This window comes from Danio aesculapii, chromosome 7, assembly GCF_903798145.1.
Source record: "Danio aesculapii chromosome 7, fDanAes4.1, whole genome shotgun sequence".
Classification (NCBI taxonomy): Eukaryota; Metazoa; Chordata; class Actinopteri; order Cypriniformes; family Danionidae; genus Danio; species Danio aesculapii.
The window spans coordinates 52375425-52400633 of NC_079441.1; the positions used below are offsets into that span (position 1 = coordinate 52375425).

Here is a 25209-nt window from a genome sequence, read left to right on the forward strand (position 1 = left end):
GGGCTTTGCGACGATGTGAAGGCTGCGCCGGAATATGCATTTGCTTTATGCAGAGTATAAATCAGCCTTTAATCAACATTTAGGAAATAATCAAAAATTTAAAAAAAAAAAAAAAAAAAAAAAAAAAATATATATATATATATATATATATATATATATATATATATATATATATATATATATATATATATATATATATATATATATATATATATATATATATATATATATATATATATATATATATATATATATATATGTGTATGTATGTATGTATGTATGTATATTTATATACACACACACAAAAGCTGGGCTGGTACCTTAAAATGGTACAAATTTATTTGTAAAAAGTCCACATTACTTAATGTTCTCTTTGATCCCCTTGGGGAGAGAACATCTCGTGACTTTGTACTTTAATTACAGAGTGTAGATTACACAACAGTTTTATTTATATATTTTTATAAATTAATATAATTTTTTACTGTTTTATTATTTTCCTTAGTGTTCTATTAGTTATCTATAGTAAGAAAATATCAGCATTCGGTACATACTTTCAGTATTACCTTTGATTGAACATACCCGATCTAATCCTGCTGATATGAAATAAGCCTGCTCCTGAACTTTCAGATGAGTTTTGAAGAATGAAACGATCCTGGATAATGTCAATAGTCAAACAGTCAATAACCAAATCCAGCTAATTGAGTATTCCACGTACGAAGAACGGACCCCTGAAGATACATTTCTAAAAACATCCACGCAAGTGATTGGAGTATAAAAATCTCGTCTCAAGAATTTAGAATAATTATGATTGTTTTATTTTAAATTAAAAAATGTTGGTCTCACTTTACGATAAGATTTCGATACAGGATTTTCTTTACAATAAAATAAATAAAAATAAATGTATCAATTTTAATCGCTTAAAAGACTTTTAACTCCTGTTAAAAAAACATTTCTCTCTATTTACTCACAATCAAGTGGTTCTCAAACTTTACAAGTTACCTTTTTTGTTGAACACAAAAGTAGATAGTCTGTAAAATGCTAGAAACCGGTAACCATTGACATCCATAGTAAAAAAAAAAAAACACCATGGAAGTTTTTTTCTCTAAATATCTTCTTTTGTGTTCAACAGAAAAAAGAAACTTGATGACAGAAGTTTTGGCTGAACATTCCTTTTCACAAAGATGAATAAATACTGTAATAAACGTATCATTCATGTTAGTAAGAACATTCATTAACATTAAATAATGGAACATTATTGTAAAGTGCTGTCAAAAAATGTAAATCTACATTATTGGTTTAATGTTTTAATATTTTTTTCACATTTGTTCCAGTTATATCAAAGCTGCATTTTCAGCATCTATTATTCAGTGTCACATGATCCTTGTGCTGCTACATGCTGCTCAGTTATAAATTATGACTGGTGCTCGATTACTTATAAAAATTATTATCAAATGTCAACGGGGTTGCTTCTTAATATTTTTTTGTGCAAATCATGACTGAAAAACTCTTCATAAAAATTGAATTTAATTTATTTTGGCTGATAATCTCAAAAATGTCAGATGCTGTGTGTAAGAGTAGATATATCAGTAGAGATTACCGGACAACGGTGGGCATGACTTCACTGCCGAAGAACATGCTGAGCATAGCCAAAGCCTGAGAGGAGAGGAGACCCACAACAGACAGAACTAGAACCAGCCCTCCATGCAGATCTGAAATAAGACAGTGGAGAAAAACAGTTCGTTTTGGGCTTCTGGATGAATGCTATCCAAATATATACAGAGGAGGAAATAAATTTTGAACACATCACCATTTTTCTCAGAAAGCATATTTCTAAAGGTGCTGTTGACTTAATTTCACCAGATGTGGATAAAAACCTAATCTAAAACTTATCTAATCCATCTTAAAGATGCCTGTCATGTGGAAAATGAAGTCACAAAGCTTTTCACAGAGATCTTGATGGTTCTGTGGCTCTCGGCTGTCAAATCTGATCTTTAATTTGTACTTTCTATTGAATTCAAGTCAAGTGATTGGCTGGGCCATTCCACAGCTTGATTTTCTTTCTCTGAAAGCATTTGAGAGTCTCCTTGGCTGTGTTTTAGATCATTGTCTTGCTGAAATGTCCACCCTGGTTTCATCATCATCCTGATAATGTAGATGTTGACCTGAAGCAGCGAATATTTATTTACAATGAGGAAGGGCAGAGGGTTGCTGAAGAACTACTGAGAGATTTCAGCTGCTGTCTGGGCTTTCACTGCTTCTCTACACCTCTCTTTCTTCATGTGTTTAATACTTTTTCCCTGCGTGTTTCATTTAATAAACATAACTTCATTTGTAAACTAATTTGTTTTCTTTTCTTGGCATATTTGGATTTCAAATGGTTGTTACCAACATCTGGTGAAAATTTCAAGTCAACAGCACCTTTAGAAATATGTATTCTGAGAAAAATAGTGACGTGTTGTATACTTATTTCCCACACTGTCACTGAATATGAAAGTAGCTGGAGCTGAGAGTAGCATGAAATAGAAATGGGATGAGTTTCATTCAGTACCTGGTTGTGTGAGCATCTGTAATAATGACAACAGCCTAAAAAGTAAAAAGTAGCCTAACTATATATGGTTTCTATAACAATTACTATGAAACAAAAGTAGTGCAAATGCACAAGAAACAAACGATACAACTTATTAACAAAAATACTGGGTTATACTTTAAACGAAGTACCAATGAAGTTCCCAGTATTAACTGATGACTGCTTGAACATGGATTTTTTGCTAAACAGATTCCCGAATTAGCATGGTTGAACTAGGTACCACTGGTCTTACACTGTGTGAGGGCCAGCAGCAGCAGTGAGGACAGGCCTGTGATGATGGCGGCCAGCAGTAACATCCCTCTGCGGCCGAAGCGGTCCACCGTTACACAGAGGAAAATACACGCCAGAGCTCCAGTCAACACACGCAGAAAATAGCTGAAGTAGAAGTGCGGGGAGTAGATGTGCAGGTTACGCGTGAAGCAGTATTGGATTCCTGTGCCTATGAAGCTGAGGGAAAAAAGCAAAACCAAATGGTTAGATTAATCTTTGTTGACATCTGTTTGTAAAAACACTTTTCATTGACAGTAATGTGGACCAATAATGCAATTATTTGTAATAGGATTTCTGCATGACATGAGCAATCCTCTTCATCCATGTGTAAATTTTCAATTTATGATTATTCACTAAGAGGAGTGATTATTTTTACTACTATTATTATTACCATATTTCAAAACACACTTTACAGAGCAAACACTGCACAATTCAAAGTGATGGGAAATAGTCCGAATAGTTACCGAGTACATTAGTAAAACTGTGTGAATAACACATGGCTTTAAACACACAAAAATATATATTTTGAAGAACGCTGAAAACCTGTAACCATTGACGTCCATAATATTTGTTTTCCCACTATGGAAGTCAATGGTTACAGGTTTCCAGCATTTTTCAAAATATCTTTTTTTGTGTTTAACAGAAGAAAAAACTCAAAAAAAAGTAAAGGGTGAGTAAATGAGGACAGAAATTGGGGGGGGGGGGGGGGGGGGGGGGGGGGGGGTGTGAAAAAAAGGAGGTTAGAAGCGTCCCTTTATGCCATTTTGATGACTGCTAATTGTGATTAAAATGTGCTAAAAATCTTGGTTTTCATGCAAATATGGTCACTGATTATGAATTCGATCATACGACTTTAATCAATTTATTTAATTTGCATGTGGTAAAGTTTAAATCAATATTAGCTGACAGGAGTGGCACCCGGTGTGGTTTTCTGCTGCTGTAGCCCATCTGCCTCAAGGTTGGACGAGTTGTGCATTCAGAGATGCTCTTCTGTATTCCTCTGTTGTAATAAGTGGTTATTTGAGTCACTGTCGCCTTGCTATCAGCTTTTATAATTAGTACATTCCTATGGATTTAATAGACAGATTTTTTTTTCTTGGACTACTGAGATTTAAAATCAAATCAATTCTGATTTCATATCCAAATGTCCACAGCCCTTTTTAATATCACAAAAATCTGACAGTTTCTATCTCGACTTACAGAGTGAAGCCCAGGATGAGGCAGTTCTTCCAGATCACTCTGGTGTGACGCAACTCGAAAACATGATGATACTCTGGCTGGACATCTTCAGGGAACACCTCATCGATTTCTACAGAAAAGAAGAGAATCAGATGATTAAGAAAATAAGAGAGATGGCTGAGTTGGTAGATTTCTGACACTGAGAGCACCTGACCAGCACATTCTGAGGAGGAACATGCTCAATTCCTTCAATTTAAACATCCTAAATGGCTCTATTCACTATCCATGATGTGCCCTGATTTGCTGCAATGTAATTCGGTGGGTGAGCTGGGAAATCACTATTGCGTGAAAAATCACAAGAAACAAAGAGCAGTCTTATTATCAGACCAACGGTATCCTCATGAGCTAGAATAGATGATCTCTTCATCCTGTTAAAAGTATAATCACACCATGACAGCTACTGGAGTGTCGCCTAATTTTCTACCTTCAGGCACTGCTGTCCTCAAAACCAAATTCACAGCTCTGAACATTATTGGTAATTCGCTGTGAAGTCCACAAACAAATGGACAAATTGAAGCAAGGGGGCCACAAGTGGATTATCAAAGGTTCTACACAAACTTTTATGTTCTCTTGAACATCGGTGCTAAATAAAGAATATGTGTTATGCAAGAAGAGAAGTGGTCATCAAGTGCAGCGACTGCAAGCCTACTCTATACAGTGTTTAAGATAATACACATCATTTAAAATCCATAACATTTTAATACCAATTAAACCTACAACAAATATACGTGTGAATATATAGTTAAGCCCAAAATTATTCATACATCTGGATATTTCTGACTTAAAGTTAATTTTATTTAAACCAGCAAGTTTTTTTGACCGGAAACGAAACAGGCTTCTCCCAAAAGATAAGATGATTTTCAAGAGGCATCATTGTGGACAAATTATTCTTAGCTTTTATTTACCTTTAAACAGAAAGTGGCATGCGCCATCTGTGGGAAAACCCAAAATTCTATACCATTCCATATAGTCTAAGCTGTTCTAAAGCAATATACACACATATATTACACATTTACATTTATATACAGATACATATATACATTTACATACATACATACATACATACATATATATACATATATACACACATATACATATATATATATATATATATATATATATATATATATATATATATATATATATATATATATATATATATATATATAAAACATATATATAAAACATTCAGAACATCACACGGTGTCATTTTTGGTGGAGAAAAGCAGACATTATCACTGTTTGACCTGGGTCAGTCCAGATCGTCGCCAATGTAGGTGATACACAGACACACACACAGAAGATTGAACATTCAGAAAACTAATGTTTGTTGTACAGTTTGTGGTTCACTTCTGTTATTTAATCCGATTAGATTCATATCAGAAGTGAACTGGACCAGAGTTCACATGAAACGTACACCAGACCACCTCTTTCAGGCGAATTCAGGTATGGTTCATGGCTGTGCACCCGAATTCAGAAGACAGCGTTCACACTAGCTAAACATCACAAACTCTGACATCAAATGCACCTGGGTTTGGACCAAAAGTGTGAAAGCACACTAAGACATTTAAAAACTTTTTATGGACTCGTGACCACCCTGCATAATATGACCCGATAATATTGTTTTTTTGTATATGGACTAGGGTTGGGTCGATAGACAATGCCATCATCCGTCGCCGATGGCCGATAGACATCACGATGCTGAGTCGGCATTGGAATCCCCCCCGCTCGTGAAAAATACACACCTTGGCCCCATTTACACTAATACGGCATTGCTTTAAAATGGCATTTTGGTATGAAAACGATCCACGTCCACACTGGCGTTTCACCTACCATTTCTGAAAAGTCCTCCTTACACACTATACTGCTGAAAACGCACATCACATGACCACACGCACACAGACACACACAATGTTATGTGCAACGTCTAAGCTCCAGGCAGTCAGCGGGTGCTTTGAGCACAAAACCGCAGAGAACAGTGCATGTCGGACAGTTTATCAAGGATGTACCGCTGGATCACGTCTCATTATAGTTGTTAAATGTGATATTTAATAACCTTGTCTCTATCTAACAACTCTTCAGTCTTTTTAATTTATCAGGTAATGTGTCACAGCGTCAGAACACTGCTTCAGTCTTTCACATTCACACTTGTACTTAGTAATTTTAGCGAAAACCTCAGATACTGTTGGTTGGTCAATAAAGACCATGCGGGTCGGTAGGTTACAAATAATTAATTCATTATGAATTAATGAATTATTCATAAATAATTAATTCACCGCCCACCTAGTGACATCGTCCATCGCAATGTTTCACATTAGACATCATGCAATGCCAAATTGGTCGACATCGCCCAACCCTAATATGGAGCTATCAAGCTTTTTTGTGTGTTAAAAAGGCATTTAATAGGCATCCAACAGTAGAAATTTTGCCCAAAAAATGACATTACAAAAATTTACCATTTGGGTTTAGTGAAAATCAAAGTCTAAAAATAGACTAGTCACCACATGGTCTATCTGATTTAGTCATTCAAGAAATCTCTGGATGTCTTTTAAACACACACACACAAAAAAAAAAGTACCAAACTACCAGTGAATAAGTTATTCTAAGGTTGGATGGCTGTCGAGTAGCTGATGTTCAGGAGGCAGATTCTTACCTGACAGCAGTGTTTCAGCAGGGTAGAGCTCATCACTAACACACATGCCATTCCGTGCAGAGAAAGATTGGAGACACTCCTTTGCTTGAGGAATCTGAGATGTGGCCAGGAGCCAACGAGGAGATTCTGGAAACACTGAAGCACAGCTGTTGCCAGACACACACACACACACACACACACACACACACACACACACTATTAGTGTGGCTTGCTCTACGATTTTAGTAATCTCGTGACCCTAATGCAAATATTGTGATAGCTGTTTTTGGTACAGGAACAATACACAATGTAATGTAAAGGCTAAAGGTCAGTTCACACCACTATTATCTTAAAACACTATCAACATAGTGATGAAAATCTTTATAAATTGAGAAAATGGTGTAAACCAGAGTCCAGTTAGAGTCACTATTACAACAATGATTATATTCTAAAAGGAATGACACCAATAAAATTGTTGTAACCACTTCCAGAGCTGAAAACACTGACATCCAATCAGATTTTACTTCATTCTGATCAGCATATACTTGTAACAGATAGAATGCTAGTGTCTATTGGTGTTGCTGATATAATTATCATTATAGTTATAGTAATTGGTGTGAAATGACCTTTAGATATGTCTTATGAATGAGGCTGCATAAAGTTCATTAAACCAAATATCTAATGAGCCAATCACACAGCAGCATCACAATGCACACAAGCATGTAGCCTATATGTGTCATCGTCAAGATGATCTGCTGAAGTTCAAAAGTATTAAAATGATGGAGAAAGGTGATTTTAAAAAGAGCAGACTGAACGTGGCGTGGTTATTGATTCCAGATGAGCCGATCCAAGCGTTTCATAAAGTGAGGATCTACTGGAAGATTCCATCACTGTAGGATTTATAAATAATGGATGGAAAAGGGAAAATACCTCGTACGCAATAGTTCAATGAAGCAAAAAATTGCTGGTGCTAGCTAACAGAAAGGCAATTATAACCCAAGTAACCACTTGCTAAAACCGTGGGGCTTCTTTGATTGAGCGATATGTTAAACCGTGAAACAGATGGGCAACAGCAGCAAGCTGAAAACAGCACAATTGCCACAATTTGCATAAGTTCACCAAAACTGGACAACAGCACATAAAAAAAAAAGGTTGTATGGGAACTGATTTCAATTTCTGCAGCAGGATTTCAGTTGTAGAGTCACAACTTTATGGAAATAACATGAAAACATGGCTCTTTCCTCCATTGCATTAAGGGGTGGTCCAGTGTGTATTTTAAGGCTTGGTTATGTTTATAAAATGCAACACAATGTGTACTTGTGCTTCACTTGTAGAAAATCTCGTTATTTTTTCATATATCTCACTTTGATTATATACAGCTACTCAGCTTACATGAAAAAGACTGTCATATTTCCTAGTTCCTCTTAAAGCCCACCCTCAAGAGGCTCTGATTGGTCAGCTAACATAATGTGCTGTGATTAGCAAATCGGATTCACGTCACCAGGAAAAGCATCACACCTCTACTAGCACGTGCTCTGCCTTTGCTGTGTAAACACAGTCAGTCAGAGTAGCTGTTGGCAGTACTGAAAAATGAAGAGGACACAGCTGAACCTGATGCCTGCTCTCTAAAATAAAATCTGACAAGTGTCTGTCACATATACTCAGGGTTTAATTATGTGTAAGTAATATGAAACATTCACATATCTATTACGAGTTTGTTATTTGAGATGTAGAATGCAGGGAAAGCAGCTGCATAGAGAGACACTTCAGCGCTGGTGAAGATTGTGGCAGCGTTTGCAGCGGCTTGACTGATAAATCTTAATTTGTGGTTAAATTGTTAATGATGCCAAACAGCATTTCCTGTTGTTTACATACTTGTTTACGTCCTTGTTACAACATACCATTAACGCTAGAAACTGTGCATGTAGTTGATCAATTTTAATCAATGCTTAATTTGTAAATTGTGTGTCGTGGACAAAAGTGAAGATGGCTGGGGAGTCATGGAAGAAAGTGAAGAGCTGTAGCGGTGATGCGTTTGAGGTGGGTGAAATCGGTAAAATGAGATGCCAGATCAGATTTCAGAGATTCCGGCACAAATTAAGCCCCATTTTTACCACTTAAAAACACTTACAGGTTATAGCTCACAATCCACAGCTTTTGCAATTATGGATGAAACTGCTCCTTCTTTGAGGAGTTTTAGCCGAATCCAGCACTGAACTGGGAGAGATTCTGGAAGTTTTCCTTTGTCAAATGCTAGAGCTATACCTTTATTAAAATTCTCTGGAACATGATTAAAATTAAGCTGTAAGCACTTCTCTCATTGTGTCGTGTCCTTTGGAAGCCCAAATACAGAAACAGAAGAAGCTCTGTGTAAATAGCAGTGTTTGGACGCCATTTTAGCTTTCTCTGCTATAACATTACAGCACCTCTGGCCACGCCCCTTTGCTGTGCAGGGTGTATGCCTGGTGAATGCACGTAACCTGAAATGTTTGTGATCTCACTAACCCAGATGTATTTTTTTGTAGTCCCCAAACTTAATTCGCTGTAGGCTTTGCTAAGCTAGCTCTGTAAAAGCCAACGTCTCCCTTTGCATTGAACTTTACTTAAAAAGTCTTTTCTTTTTTAAATTCAACCAACTATTGGTTTCAATAAGTGTTCAATATGTACTGTTAAATCATAAGTGTATAATATGTACTGAAAAAAAGAAACGCACATGACATGCCAAGTGTAAAAATCTGCATTGATATGACTCACCACCAATAGGAGAGAAGCAGCAGTAGAGGCAGCGTGGCCACAGCCTGAAGAACTGGCCAGTCACGGCATAGCACAGCAAGCCCTGGCAATAGAAGCTCTGCAAACACTGCAAAGAAGCCACTGACCATGGACACCATCAGCCTGTGAGATGGGTCACACCATTCCAGCCCTGCACCATGGAGGAGGAGAGAGAAAATAACTCAAACTTTACTCATTCATGTGTCAAGAGAAGCATCAAAGAGAATTAAGGGTGAGGGTGATTCTAGAAAAAAAAAAAAGTATGTCTCTTCCTACAGTTCTTCAACAACAGGAAGTGCTCTTTTCCTCTCGTTGGAAATTGTTCCTAAAACTATTAGATTACTGAAATGTCCTGTTCTTTTAAAATTGTCCTTTCAAGTTTGTAAAAACAAGATATTTTGATCTATACTTAAAATGTACATTACACACGTCTTAAAAGATGGTTACGTAATTTAAGATGTTACAGTTCCCTCATCTTATGATGTTGTTTTATGAAGCTCTTCTTGATAGCATTGTCAGGTATGGTATTACAGTGTGGTTTAGCAACCTTTCTGTGCAGTGTAAATCTAAGTTGATGCATCTCTTAAAGACAGGATGAAAAAAAATTGTTGGGCATGATGAATATTTTAATCCTCAAGTTTTATATGAAAATTGTGTCCTTAATCAGGTGGAAAGGATTCTGAATGATCCAAGTCACTTTTTATTTCCACATTATAATTGCTTCCCTCTGAGAGTCCCTAAGTGTAGGTTGAACCGATATAAGAGATCCTTTGCAGCAGTTTCAGTGTGTTTATTTATCAAGAGTTTATCTTAGTTAGCATTCTAATTATTATGGTGGCTTGAGAAAGCCAACATACTCTTATACTACATAAACTTAATGCTCTTCTTCTTCTTCTGAGACTAATTTCTATATGCGTCTCCTCCTAGATCGTTTAAGTTACAATCACGAAACTTACTCCAGACCTTTAAACTGGTCTGACTCTGGTTGCTATATCTTTTCTAACTGATCCGACTTATGGTTTTCTGAAAACTGACGCGGAAAATTTTAAAAAGTCCTATTTGACTTAACGACAAAACTTTGTGACCTCATAACTTTCCGCCAGACTGTCATACAAATTTAAGAGTGGGCTTATTTAACTCAGACTACCAATCTGCCAATCACTGAAGACCTTTCAACTCACTAGCCACACCCTAGCAACCACTAACGGCACCTTAGCTTTCCCATAGACATCCATTGTAAAAAAATTGCCATTAACTTTACATTGGACATTCTAGCATTATACTGATTCATACTAATGACATACCAATCCATACTAGAAACATACAAACATACAAACAACATACTAACATCCTAATCCATACTAACAAACTTACTAATCATACTAGAAACAAACTTACAACACCTTAGCAACCACCTAGCAATGCTTAGCCTCCACTCAACACCCTAGCAACCACCTAGAACACCTTAGCAATACGGTAGCAACCACCTAGCAACCAACTAGTAACCACCTAGCAACACCTTAGCAATCACCTAGCAAAACCTTAGCAACCACCTAGCAACGCTTTTGTTTCCCAGTACTGGGTGGCAGATGAAACAGCATCCGCTGTGCAAAACATATGCTGGATAAGTTGGTAGTTCATTCAACTGTGGCGACACCTGATGAATAAAGAGACTAAACCGAAGGAAAAATGAATTAATGAATGAAACAAATTTAATTAAAATAGATTTTAAAAGCTCATACATTCTCTTTGATAAAACAAAAATCATTAGCATCTGAGGTAGCCACACATATCCAGCAAAGGTTCAAACGGTTTCAGTGTCAAATTTGTACAGTTATAATAAAGAATAAATAGGGTTTGCCATAATGTCTGACTGGTATACAAGCAGAAAATGAGAAACATCTAGACTGACAGTGTAAGTGTCCGTGTTCCTCGTAACACTCAGTACCACCCTCACTTTTCCGTGAGAGCTCACTGAAGGGCTTTGCGTGTTGGAAAGAGTGGTCTGACTAATGATCAACATGCACATAAACTCCTGTAACAATCACAGGAAGAGCGGGACAAGAACACAGACCTCCTCACAATGGAAAAAACAGAGCAGATCTTGTATGTTTTTCATACCGCTTCAGACAATTATCTCATGTTATCACCAAAAAGACAGAAACACAGAGAAATGGGACAGTGGGCATGTCCATGCTTTCTCTAGGCGATTAGACAGAGAGTGATGTAATAGAGACAGTTGTGAGGCTTGGAACAGTTTGTTCGTGAGATATAAATGGATTGCTGTGCACTGCTGCTCCCTGTCAATCGCTTCACCCTACTCTGCAACTGAGAAAGCACATGGAACATTCCAGAGAGACTCCTGCTGGGGGCTACAAACAACACAAGGCAACAGGCAGGATACTCCTTATCAAAAGTCATTTATCGATCCAGTCTGAAGGGTAGATCTTGCAAAAACTGTCAGGAGAATGAGCACTCCCATATTATTGTTGAGGTTTTAAGGGTCACGAAACACCAAAACACATTTTTTGAGATGTTGACAGTCATACAGTTAGGTCCATAAATATTTGGGCATCGACACAATTCTAACATCTAAACACCAACACAATGGATCTGAAAATAAACGAACAAGATGTGCTTTAACTGCAGACTGTCAGCTTTAAATTGAGGGTATTTATATCCAAATCAGGTGAACGCTATAGGAATTACAACAGTTTGCATATGTGCCTCCCACTTGTTAAGGATCCAAAAGTAATGGGACAGAATAATAATCATAAATCAAACTTTCACCTTTTTAATACTTGGTTGAAAATCCTTTGCAGTCAATTACAGCCTGAGGTCTGGTACGCATAGACATCACCAGACACTGGGTTTCATTCCTGGTGGTGCTTTGCCAGGCCTCTACAACAACTGTCTTCAGTTCCTGCTTGTTCTTGGGGTATTTTCCCTTCAGTTTTGTCTTCAGCAAGTGAAATACATGCTCAATTTTATTCAGGTCAGGTGATTGACTTGGCCATTGCATAACATTCCATTTCTTTCCCTTCAAAAACTGGTTGCTTTTGCAGTATGCTTTGGGTCATTCTCCATCTGCACTGTGAAGTGCCGCCCAATGAGTTCTGAAGCATTTGAGCAGAAAATATTGCCTGAAACGCTTCAGAATTCACCTGCTGCTTTTGACAGCAGTCACATCATCAATAAATACAAGAGAACCAGTTCCACTGACAGCCATACATGCCCAAGCCATGTCACTACCACCACCATGCTTCACTGCTTAAGCCTGGATTCTACTCGACGCGTGCACTTGTTCCCTTGAGTGCGCGTGGTGAATGTGACGTCATCGCTGAGTTTGCGGGTGTTCGCTTTGGGTGCACGCGGCATGATTTCGGCTGGCGGTGCGCACTGCATTTTTTGAGACTCGAGCGAACAGTGCATGCGGCGCCATGTTTAATTTGAGTTGAATATGAAACACTTTGAAGAGATTTTGTCTGAAACAGGATGACTGTACACACATCTTTATGACCCGTGATCAGAGAGATAACCAGATGATCAATAATTCTTGACTAGAAATTGCAACAGCAGTGTGAAAGGAGAAAATTTTTGTTAAAAGGTTTGGAAAAACCTGAAGGATAACTTTATTAAAAGCAAAAGATGTCACGGCAAAAGTGGAGACCCAGGTACACAATTACAGGAATATGTTTTTCCACGAGTCATAGATTTTACACTGATTTACACAGATTCACAGAATTCAGATTACAATATACCGATGCCCTGTTTCTCTGGGCTTTATTGGTGTAATCACATTGGACCATTATTACCCTTTTAGCCCAAGTATAGGACAGAAACTAGCCAGACAGTAATGTGTGAATTGTGGAGCGGGCTAAATCTAAAAAACATCTGTATTTTTTAGTAAGTGTGCTTTTTTTTGCTTTATTTTTGCGATAATAAAACATATATTTGTAGAGAAACCCATGTTCTTTTGTCATTAATATTTTAATAAATTGTAACAGCTATAACTGCCCGAGATATGAACAAAAGCAAGTGATGACCAACAATTATTTGCTAAAAATAGCAACAGCAGTGGGAAAGGAGGAAAGTTTACGTTAAAAAGTTTGGAAAAACCTGAGGGATAAGTTTGCCAAAAGAGGCCATGGCAAAAGTGGAGAGCCAGGTATACACAATTACAGAATATGTTTTTTCCACCTGATATATATGTTTGTGGATCGGGCTAAATCTATAAAAAAAAAAAAACATTTTTTAAAATCTGTATTTTGTGTACTTTTTTGTTTTGCTTTTATTCTTGCCATAATAAAATTTATTTGTAGAGCAACTCATGTTCTCTTGTGATTAATATTGTAATAAATTTTAAATGGTAAAACTATCCGAGATATGAACAAAAGCAAGTAATGCATCAAAGTTTGATTAAAAAAAAAAAAAAACTTCAATGGTTATAAAAATGCTTATAATCATTAAAATAATGTATAAAAACAAAAAACAAAAAAATAGTTTAAAAATGTTGAATGATATTATGATATGATGAAGTTCCGGAAACGTCCTACTTTTCTGTTTATCTGTCTGATTTTACAGTGGGTTTCTTTTGACCGCCCCTTGTCGTTTAAAAGAATATCACAACGGCGAACGCAGCAAGTATAAAAGCCTCGTCCATTTTGCAAGGTACGCGCGCAGTCAGCGGAGGTGCGCGATGCGGCAGCAGGCGATAGTATAATTCCAGCTTTACAATCATAAGCAGTTCCTTTCTCTTCCCTTAACTCTGGTACAAGTTGATCTTGATCTCATCTGTTTATAGGACTGCACTGTTCAGCACTGTCAAAGCTTCTTTAGAACTCTAATCTGGCCTTCCTGTTTTTGAGGCTCACCAATGGTTTCCATCTTGTTGTGAACGCTCTGTATTCACTCTGGTATTTTCTTCTCTTGATTGTTGACTTTGACACATATACAACTACCTCCGAGAGAGTGTTCTTGATCTGGCCAACTGTTTTGTTTTCTTCACCAGTGAAAAAATTATTTAGTCTTTCACCACAGTTGTTTCTGTGGTCTTCCAGGTCTTTTGGTGTTGCTGAGCTCACTGCGTCCTTTCTTTTGAAGAATGTTCCAAACAGTTGTTTTGGCCATGCCTAATGTTTTTGCTATCTCTTTGGTGGGCTTGTTTTTTTTTTTTTTCAGCCTAATGATGGCTTGCTTGACTGATGACTTTGGATCTTATCTTGAGAGTTTACAGTTACCGATTCCAAATACAAATAGCACACTTGAAATGAACTCTGGACCTTTTATCTGATCATTGGGATACCTAATTAGGATAATGAGGAAATAACACACACCTGGCCATGGAAGTTTAGAAGCCAATTGTCCAATTACTTTTGGACCCTTAACAAGTGAGAGGCACATATGCAAACTGTTGTAATTCCTACACCATTTACCTGATTTGGATGTAAATAGCCTCAAATTAAAGCTGACAGTCTGCAGTTAAACACATCTTGTTTGTTTATTTTCAAATCCATTCAGTTGGTGTATAGAAACAAAAATGTTAGAATTGTGTCTACATCCAAATATTAATGGATCTAAATGCATGTCCCACGTTGCTAAAAACACTATTAGGACACATAGATTTCACTCAAAAGTGAAAATATGTTGTTTTTGCGTTGTTTTGAGCAAATTCGTTCCTCCAGTTCAAAAAGAAATTTTGAAGCAACATTGTGGCGATAAGGTCATTGTGTAAATTCCAGCATGGAGATTGGATGTCTGTACCGGCTGGTACAAAGTGACATCGTTGAGTTAACACATCTGTAAAAACAACCTCTGTAATTCATGAGAAAGACTTGACTCGAAACAATCAGCGCACTCTATTGTGAATGAGATGCAACTTCATTAATATGCATGATATAGCTTCGAAGACTTTTTACCTGTTACAGTGTTCAGAGAGACATCATGTTGTGTTGCCAATCATATTTCAAACAATTATTCGGAGACATGGGTCGTCAAGTGTTACGTTTCTAAATGTGACTGATTAGGAATCTGGTGGAGAGAAATCATCCACTTTTTTTAATACAGCTCTCAGATCTGCTGTAAATGCTGCTTTCCGAATTGCTGCCCATCTTCCCAGCATCTGTGTTTTGGTTGCCACACTTAATGAAACTCGCCTTTTCATGCAAACCCTTCCCTCTTTCGCTGCTGGACACTCCCACCTAAACAAAACTGGACGCGCCCATTTTCCTTACATTTTTCAAACTAGAGGTGTGAAAACACCTTGCTGAGACAGGGGGGGCAGGGGATGGGGTTCATGGCCCTTTGAAGGGTTGGTTCAACCAAAAATTTAAATTCTGTCATTAATTACTCACTATCATGTCGTTCTAATCCCCAGAGACCGTTCATCTCCGAAACACAAATAAAAATATTTTAGATGAAATGCGTGAGCTCCCTTAACCTCCATCAGCAAAGTTCCAGAGACGTTCAATGTTGAGAATGAGAAATTAAAACATTATCAAAACTTTTCATGTGACTTCAGAGGTTCAACTGTAATCATACGAAGCTCCATGAACATTCTTATGCGCTGCATTTTGTGCATTAAATTGTCAGATCAGGATGCACGTTTACAATGGAAAATACTAAGCTTGTGTGTTGCTCTGCTGACTCTAATGGCTACACATTGTAAACATGCTCTCTGACCTGTTGCGGAAGAAATGACAATGAGAACAAAGTTGTATTTACAGTTCCTTGTTTTTGGAGCTTTGTATGATAACCGTTGAACCACTGAAGTCAAATAGAATGTTTTGACAATGTTTTTGGTTATTTTGAACCTCTTAGGATTGTTGCAGCATACTGAGGATGAGGGAGATCGTAATTTGTGAGTATATAATAACAGAATTTTCATTGTAGGGTGAACTAGTCATTTAAACAGGCACATATACCTTCAAGAGGTGTCCAAAGGTTGGGTCATTGTGGCTTGGCTTTCAACCACTGGCCAATCCACAAACCACTGGCCCTTTATGGCTCCTCCTGTAGGTGGAGGGGCCACCGGAGGATTGGAGAAGTTCAAGTATCTTGCGGTTTTGTTTACAAATGAGGGAAAGGTGAAACATGAGATTGACGAGCAGATTGGTGCAGTGGTGTTGGTAGGGGAGTTGAGCAGAAATGCAAAGTTCACAATTTAGCGGTCAATCTATGTTCCAACTCACACCTATGGTCATGAGCTTTGATTCAAGACCTAAAGAATAAGATCTCAAATACAAGGAGAATAAATTGCTTCATTCATTGGGTAGCAAGGCGCACTCTCAGAGATGAGGAGCTCTGTCTTCTGGCAGGAACTTGGAGTCATTGAGAGAAGCCAGTTGAGGTGGTTTGGTCATCAATTTCAGATACCTCCTTGATACCTACCGAGGGAGGTGTTTCAGGCTTGTCCCACTGGGAGGAGGCCCTGGGGAAGACCCAGGAAACACTATCAAGACTATCGGTGCATTCCAAATGGGATATACTGCCCTCTGAAGGGCACTTAGGAGTGAAAACAATCATGGTAGCCATACTGAAGTATTGTTCCAAACCAAAGTGCTCAAAACTTGCCTCTTTGAAGGGTACAACTGATGGACACTTCAGGTCTAGGCACACATCACAACAAACCACCCTTGCGCAAGCCATTGAAATGAATGGGTTTCATATCCCAGCGCTTTCCGCAAGCGGTGTGAAAGCTTCACACAATAACAAAGTTTGTAATGTGTGGGTGAGGAAGAAGGCAAGGTGAGTGAATCAGGTAGTATTGTAGGGGCATTAGGCTTCCCTCTTAGCTCTCTCGTGTGTCCCAGAGGCAGCTCCTAAATATCGCCACTCCGACCCAATTACTCAGATGTTAGTAATAATCCTAATTAGACTTACTTTCAGCTGCCAGTTTCCTTACTCGCTCTCTCTCCTTGTGTGGGTCAATAAACCATGTCTCCTTTATGTCAACCCCGTTAAGTGACTATGGCAGGAAGTTTGAAACACCGTAGGCCACTGGGCAGTGTGGCACAGCAAAGCCTTTTATCCAACTCATATTTTTTGTCAAATTTTCTCTTCCAGCTTAAAACTGTAAAATACCATTTCTAGCCAATAACTTTGATCATCTGAAAATTCAGTGCATCCCCATCCTAAACATTACATAATGTTCAAGATAATCCCAAAAAGCAAAAATCCCTTATCACTCAAAAAAATGCTGGGATATTTCAGTCCAAATTTTGCTGAAGTAAGGACGAACACAACCGCTGGGTTAAATTGAATTTACACAAACCACTTTTGTGTAAGAGACTGTTTTTTTGTGCCTTATGAAAGTATCCATTGCAAATTAAAAATAGGTCATATAATGGAGGAGTGTACTTGCGTGCAATGTAAGATGACAAAAACACTCCGGCTAATGTTGAGCCTTGACAGAGGCGGAGAAACGGGAAGGCGGAAGGACTGTTAGAAATACAAGCCATGACTCCCAGAAGCCCAGAGAGAACCACTGACAGCAGAAGAGCACGCCGACGACCCAACCTGAGACACACACACACACACACAAACACATAGAAGCAGAGCATTAGCAAGTATGACACTGACACACACACAGAAAGAACTTAAGACATCCATTAAGATCAAATTCAGTGTAAAATTTTTATAAAACACCAAAAATAATCTTCAAATAATCATTAATGACATTAAAACACGCTGCAAAAGATGACAACACAGCCCCTTAATACTAATTAGCTATACTTTTAAATCTTTAATCTTTGCCATCTTTCAAACTTTTCATTTACACACCTCAGCAAGAAAATTTAAACAATTTAAAAGACAATACAACTTAGTGTGTATTCTTTTAGGCATCAATAGGGACAGGTAAGAATAAACGGTGGCTCAGTGGGTAGCACTATCGCCTCACAGCAAGAAGGTCGCTGGTTCGAGCCTCAGCTGGGTCAGTTGGCGTTTCTGTGTGGAGTTTGCATGTTCTCCCCGTGTTTGCGTGTTTCCTCCGGGTGCTCCGGTTTCCAAATACATGCGCTATAGGTGAGTTGGTAAAGCTAAAACTGTTCGTAGTGTATGTGTGTGAGTGAGTGTTTATGGATTATTCCCAGAGATGGGTTGCAGCTGGACCTCAAACTTATCCAGCATATGTTTTACACAGCACATGCCCTGCGTAAAGCATATGCTGGATAAGTTGGCGATTAATTCCGCTGTGGTGTACCCAGATTAATAAAGGGACTGAGCTGAAAAGAAAATGAATGAATAAATGAATGAATAACAATGAAATATTATTTCACCCATATTTCCACCGAATTTATTTAAAACATTAAAAAAAGAGATTTGTTTGCATTTAATATTCTAGCTATATATGTGTGTGCATGTGTTTGTTTTACATATTTTTATATTCATCCATCTATTTTTCTGTTCTTCTTTTCTCTCAATTTCACTTTTTTAATTACTTCCTGTACCTTATCTCAGTGGTTCCCAAACTGGGGATCGCGACCCCTGCGGGGGTCGCAGAATAATTTCAAGGGGTCGCGAGAGTTATTTAAAAATTGTGTAATTTTCAGTGATTATAATAAATATTTTTCAGTATTACAAGTGAAAGCTAATATTTTCAGATTTTTAAAAAGATATTACTGATTCATAAAGTATTTAGGACACATTCGGGCAGAATGCATCTTTGTACTTGGAACGCAGCGCTCAGAAACAGTTTAAAACTGTTGTCATGTCATCTTGCCGCAGTAAACACAGCCTTCAACGCTTGCCCCGCCTTCACGCTCTTCTTATTGGCCCACTGCGCTAAGAACTGAACACGAATGATTGGTTAAAATCAGCTGTCAATCACTCAGTCAACGCCTCCTGTCTTCAGATGACAGGGGCTACAACCGCAAAAATGTAAAGCGCTGAAGACGAGAGAATGAAAACAACACTGACAGATTTTGTCTTAGAAACACCTAAAGCTACAAATATTGGCACATCTGATTACTGATCATGTGCTGAATGTTAATCCACCAGCTATACTTATTGAAGAGTGGATAAAAGACCTCCATTGGCTTCAAGTCTGCTATGAAAATAACTAGCATTCACTGTAAAGTCTGTGGGATCTTTTGGAATATCCGTCCGTGTATCTTTTGGTCACTCAATTATGTTATAAAAATGTCTTTTCTTGTGATAACGGGATTTCATTGAGACATATTTTCCTCACGCATGCATATTTATTTTTTTGCTTGTTAGTTTTGATTAGTGTTGATTTTCAAATATAATAAATCTGTTTATAAAACTTGTAGTAACAGTGCGATAATTGGTGGGAGCCACTAAATTTTGGCTGGTGCGCCTACATTTTTAAAGTTAGAAGCACCAGTTTTACCAAGCAAAAATGTTAATTTCGAGCCCTGTAATCTATAGTAAATATAGTTAAAATATTGTGAACAGCTTAAAAAAGCTATTTTTATTGTTTGTATATGCTTTGGTAGTGGGGGGTCGCGAGTTCTTGACGATCTTACAATGGGGGTCGCGGGTTTAAAAGTTTGAGAACCACTGCCTTATCTGAGCAATCACACTCCTAGCAGTGCGATATGATTATCGCCATTAATGGGAGGCGTGCGTTGTGCCTTAGTGCCCCACCAGTAACGATATACAGCCACATCACACAGCGATGAGTGTGATATTGCATTTATACAACAGTATAAGTCATAATTGTTTAAATAAAAAAGAAAAATCAAACACAGAGAGTCTCAAAATCCTCTTGTAAGAGGAACTACCTTCTTCCGCCGTTCATTCACATCTGCAGCGGTCATAAGAACAGCAGAAACCCTTGCTACTTCACCAACATCATTTTAGTGCTAGTATTTGAATGATTCTCTAGTGTAATGTCTAAAGTGAAGACAAAACAGGTGATATTGCTCACATTTTAAGATTATAAGACTGAATGCTGAAAAGGCATGAAATGCCATGAGTCTACAGAGATTTCCTATTATTTTTCTGTTGCAATCGGAAGATCACAATAATTAACCCAAAAAAAGCCAAAGCAAAGCAAACACTAGCAGGTTGCTATGGTATAAATACAGTGCTACAACATACAAAAGAGAGAGATTGACTTAGAATGTCATTTACCTGACTTATAATGATTTGATCAGCTGTTGTTTGAAATATGAAAAAAAAAAAAAAAAACACTGGAGATTTTCTCCCCTAAAGACTTATGCGGTCTCTGTCGCCATCTTGTGGCGCAACCGTCTTTGCTTTGCTCAGTATGATAGGCAGATGGCTGCCGATCTCCAAAATTATAAATGTTTAAAATAAGCACTATTCTTATGAATAAACTGAATAGTTGCAATCTAAACAAGTATATTCTTGACGAAAAAGGCCTAAAAAGTACATTATGTTGTCCAACAGCTGCAATATTTGTCAAACTGTAGTGAGTTTCTTAATCTGCTGTCACTCTATGTGGGCAGAGTAATACAGAAGGGTGAGGAGGCTGTAGGAGTGCTGTGGCCCGTTTCCACTGAGTGGTACGGTATGGTACGCTTTTATGGCCGTTTTCACTGTCAAAAGGCGTACCGAACCGTACCACTTTTTCGGCATACTTTCGAAAGGGTACCAAACACGAGAAAGGGTACCAAAAGGCGTAGCTAGACGCGCAGCTGAACGCTGTTGGTTTACAGAGATACGTCATTTGCTTACACAACAATCCAGAATGAAAACAAAAAACCCGCCATGTTTAAAATACACAGCGAGAGATTTTAGCGGAATTATATATACATATAATAACGAGTCATGGTCGATCCGGGCTCAAACAAACCTTGTCGTCGTCTTGATGAACAGCCACAAAGCCATGGAGTAGAGCAGAATCTACCCTGTGCCTCGTAGTTTTTTACGAGCCAGTCTGAAGTGCGAGCGGTTTTGCTTTCTTCCTTGCGTAAACCGCGCGTCTATACCTGAAATAACAAACTTCTTGAGCTCATGATAATAACCTGCGCTTGATTATTGACGTGCTTTTGAAACCCGATCCTGTCAGACACTGACAAACGCGAGAGTGAAGCACGAAAAAGCAAAGGAGAAGGCGGAAAAAAAGGAGCACATTATTTTTCAGCAAACATGAACAAAATACCATGTATAACTAGTATCTTCACCTTTTGGACTAATATGAACTACTGGGAATGATGGAATTACTGTCTAACAGAGCTACATGTGCTGCTGAAGATTACAGACACAGATAAGAGGTTTTCACTGACTGTGGGCTATATTTTTTGTTGTTTTTGAACCTAAAAAAGCACTAAATGTCTGCTATATGTAGTTCTTCTGTAGTTGGTAACATATCGGAGACTGTAAGGGGTTGTATGTGTTTATAAATATCAATTTATTTATTTAATATAATTACAGACGTTACAGTAGGCTGTTTCGCACTGTCATTGATCTGCAGTTATAGTCAACTCATGTTCATTGAAAAGTTAGAAACAAATATTTCTACACAAGTATTTATGTGTGTGAAGCATTTGTTTTGTCAGAAGTGCTTCTCATATGATATGTGAGCGACAGCTTTACTGTAGACACTTATTAGAGCGAGAATGACGTCGACTGAAACTTTCTGTCATACACCACACCCACCAAAAGGGTACCCTTGATAGTGGAAATGCAAGCCTGATAAAGGTGACCCGTACCGACCCGAACCGTACCGTACCGTACCAGTCAGTGGAAACGAGCCATTATTGCAGAATATTGCACGGCTATCAGCCAATCAGATTTGAGAACCAGACAGAACTGCTGTATTAATAAATATATACATATATATATATATATATATATATATATATATATATATATATATATACACACACACACACACACACACACACACACACATTTATATACACATACCATACATACATATTGTCTTCTTCAACTACAGTTTACTCCAATATTATTGCTGTCATTTTTTTAAGCTTCGTTCAAATAATCTTCATTTGGGTGTAGCTGATGACAGAATCTTCATTAATGTTTTAAGTAATTTTACTGGATAACAAATAATTTCACAACAAGAAAATAGCAAAAGCGCAATAGAAGTAAAACCTTTCAGAAAAAATAAGAAGTGGTTTGTTAGGTTATAAGCGAGTCTAAATATTTGTTTATACACCAACAAATATTTGAACAACTGTGGCTTGTCAAACATTACAGTGAAACAGTGAAGTCCTCCTGCTAAAGCAGCTCTAAACACAAAGTAATTTTGGCAGACTCACCAGTCACAAAGCGTGCCGAGGAGTATATAACCCAAGGTCCAGCCGGTCATGAAACAAATGTGCTGGAGAGGAATCTTCCAGTAGTCGTCACACACCAAGTTCCACTGTCAGCATGCAGAGAAGAGAGACACTTTCAATCACAAAGTCTTGAGTTGTTGATCCCATTTAAAAGGCATTATGGAGGAACAGTGGTTTTGTTAACCATTCGAGGTTGTTTTCTAGCCCAAACATGCTTCACCAAGATCCTTCACCATGTCAAAGTTAGAAGATCCACCATCTAGACTAGACTGAAAAAGCTAATGACCATAAACAGCCAGCTTCAACCAACCAAAAACCTTGTAATACCAGCTGCAAACTACCAAATGTTTTCAGACAATGGAAACTAAAAAGAGGGTTCACCATTTCAATTATATAAATAATAATAATACTATAAAGTTAGTTATCAGTACTATAACAAAAGTCTAACACAAACATTCAGCGAATTTTACTATAATAATATTATTTATAATCTTAATGACAACAAACAGAATTATAAGTGCTATAAAATGTAAATCTGTATATACATATGCATAGCTGAATAATAAGAGTTGAGGAAACCAGCCTCAAATGTTTCCTTGTTACCAAGTAAATTCCTTTAGTGTAAAATTCTGGCAAAAAAACAGGCAAAAACAGAGCAAAACACAGATTATAATGATCCATGGAAAAAAATTGATATGCATGTCACAGGCGGAGTTTGTTTGGCTGCAACCTTACTAGTGAGATCATATCAATGTTGATAAAAAATTTTTTTATAATAATTTTTTCGATGTTTTTCACCTTTACATGTATAGGACAGTAGAGAGTATTGACAGGAAAGTATAGGGAGCAGAGAGAGGGGAAGGATCGGCGTAGAACAACGAGGCACTAACCACTACGCCACTGGCGCCGACATATCAATGCTTAAATTTCCTTAATTTAAGTTAATCTAAGCTTGTATGTGGGACTCCTATTTTCAAAACAAGACTGGCTTTATAGAGATCTAAGGTAATACAGCCAGGCATGAAGTATCATCACAGCTCATTGTCAGAATGTGAAATTCAGGAAAGATAGATGATCAATGTATTTCGTGCCCCTCGTTTGTTTAACATGTGTATTATGAAATTTGCCATGTATGTTTATAATGAAGGAACAGACACGTGCATCTTCAAACATTAAACAAGCACATGATGAATAGTCAATATTTGTAGTGCATCAAAACCTTTCATCAAGGTTGTCTAAAACTATTGAACAATGACCATTCTTGTTTTAGGACAATTTTGAAAACTTTTTTGGTTCACTTCAAATATTTACTATTGTATACATGTTAAACGCACATTTGTGTAATGTGTCATATCACTCAGCTCTTATTGTAATTTTTCTGGTATGAAAGGATGTCAACAAACTTTAAGAACATATCTGTTTATGTGGAGGTTGATGTTAATTCTTGCCTGTGTTTTTAAATGCATCTCTGTCTGCCCATTTTGTTGATAATTTAGCCTAGATTTTCTTCAAAAACACAACTCAGGAATAGGGCTGTGCGATATGGGCAAAAGAAACCCATCACGATTTTCCTGTAACATATTTTTAAAAGAGAAATAAGGCAAAAAATAAATAGGCTAGTGTGTGTGTGTGTGTGTGTGCGTGTGTGTGTGTGTGCACACTGTCAAACTCAAATAAGGCTCCGATGTTCTGCTTGACCACATATTAGAATTAGTTGCATGTACTTTTGTACGTGTCCACAGATTTTGCCATGCACAGATCATAGACCTCTTTGTGACGCTGTCATGAAATAGGCCGTTCACATTTTACGTCTTTTGCATGCACAAGTTCGTTATTTCCAATGGAGGCGCATGGCTTGCTCATACATATTGGGAGCGACGCGCTTGCGTATTCCAGGCGCACCTAGTTGAAAACATCTATATTTTTCAGAATACCACACTGCGAGTCACATAATAACAACTGACCAATGAGCTTTATACTTTATAGACTATTTACCTCAGACAATCACACAACACATAAACACCCAGTTTAAATGTTCTCCATAAATAAAACTTGTAGCCTATTGGAACTACAGCAATGTTTTTTTTAGTTTGTCGTCCTCTGAGAAAAAATGGTTGATGGTCACCTAGCAACAACAAAGGAGCGTGAGCACAAAGCGCACCAAAAATGCTGAAGGTAGCGAAAGCAAACTACCTTTCTCTTGTTGCATAAAGAAACGTTTGTGTGAGAACGAGCAGGCACTGACAAGCTGCTCATTGATATTCAATACTGACTTAATATTCATGAGCCTTCCAAATATTGTCAAAAGCTAACTTTTCCTGTGGTTATAAACAACTGAATAAAGGATTTTTTTGCACTTACCAAAGCCATATACTTATTTTGTAGATAACCATGAACAATTTAACATATGTTACAGCACCATTAAATAAAGTCTGGTTTTCTGCAGATTTTGGGAAATTAACGAATTTTTAAAC

The 25209-nt window shown here is 37.6% G+C and overlaps 1 protein-coding gene across 1 annotated transcript in view; it reads right to left on the reverse strand.

Moving 5' to 3' along the window:
- slc22a31 (solute carrier family 22 member 31) overlaps window positions 1-25209 on the reverse strand; it is a 34871-nt gene that overhangs the window by 3139 nt on the left and 6523 nt on the right. The window contains exons 2-8 of the mRNA XM_056462153.1: window positions 22718-22821; window positions 17863-18017; window positions 9483-9651; window positions 6750-6895; window positions 4058-4166; window positions 2820-3034; window positions 1598-1709 (exon numbers count right to left, since the gene is read on the reverse strand). Of these exons, the coding sequence (XP_056318128.1) occupies window positions 1598-1709; window positions 2820-3034; window positions 4058-4166; window positions 6750-6895; window positions 9483-9651; window positions 17863-18017; window positions 22718-22821 (1010 nt within the window). The remainder of the gene's footprint in view (window positions 1-1597; window positions 1710-2819; window positions 3035-4057; window positions 4167-6749; window positions 6896-9482; window positions 9652-17862; window positions 18018-22717; window positions 22822-25209) is intronic.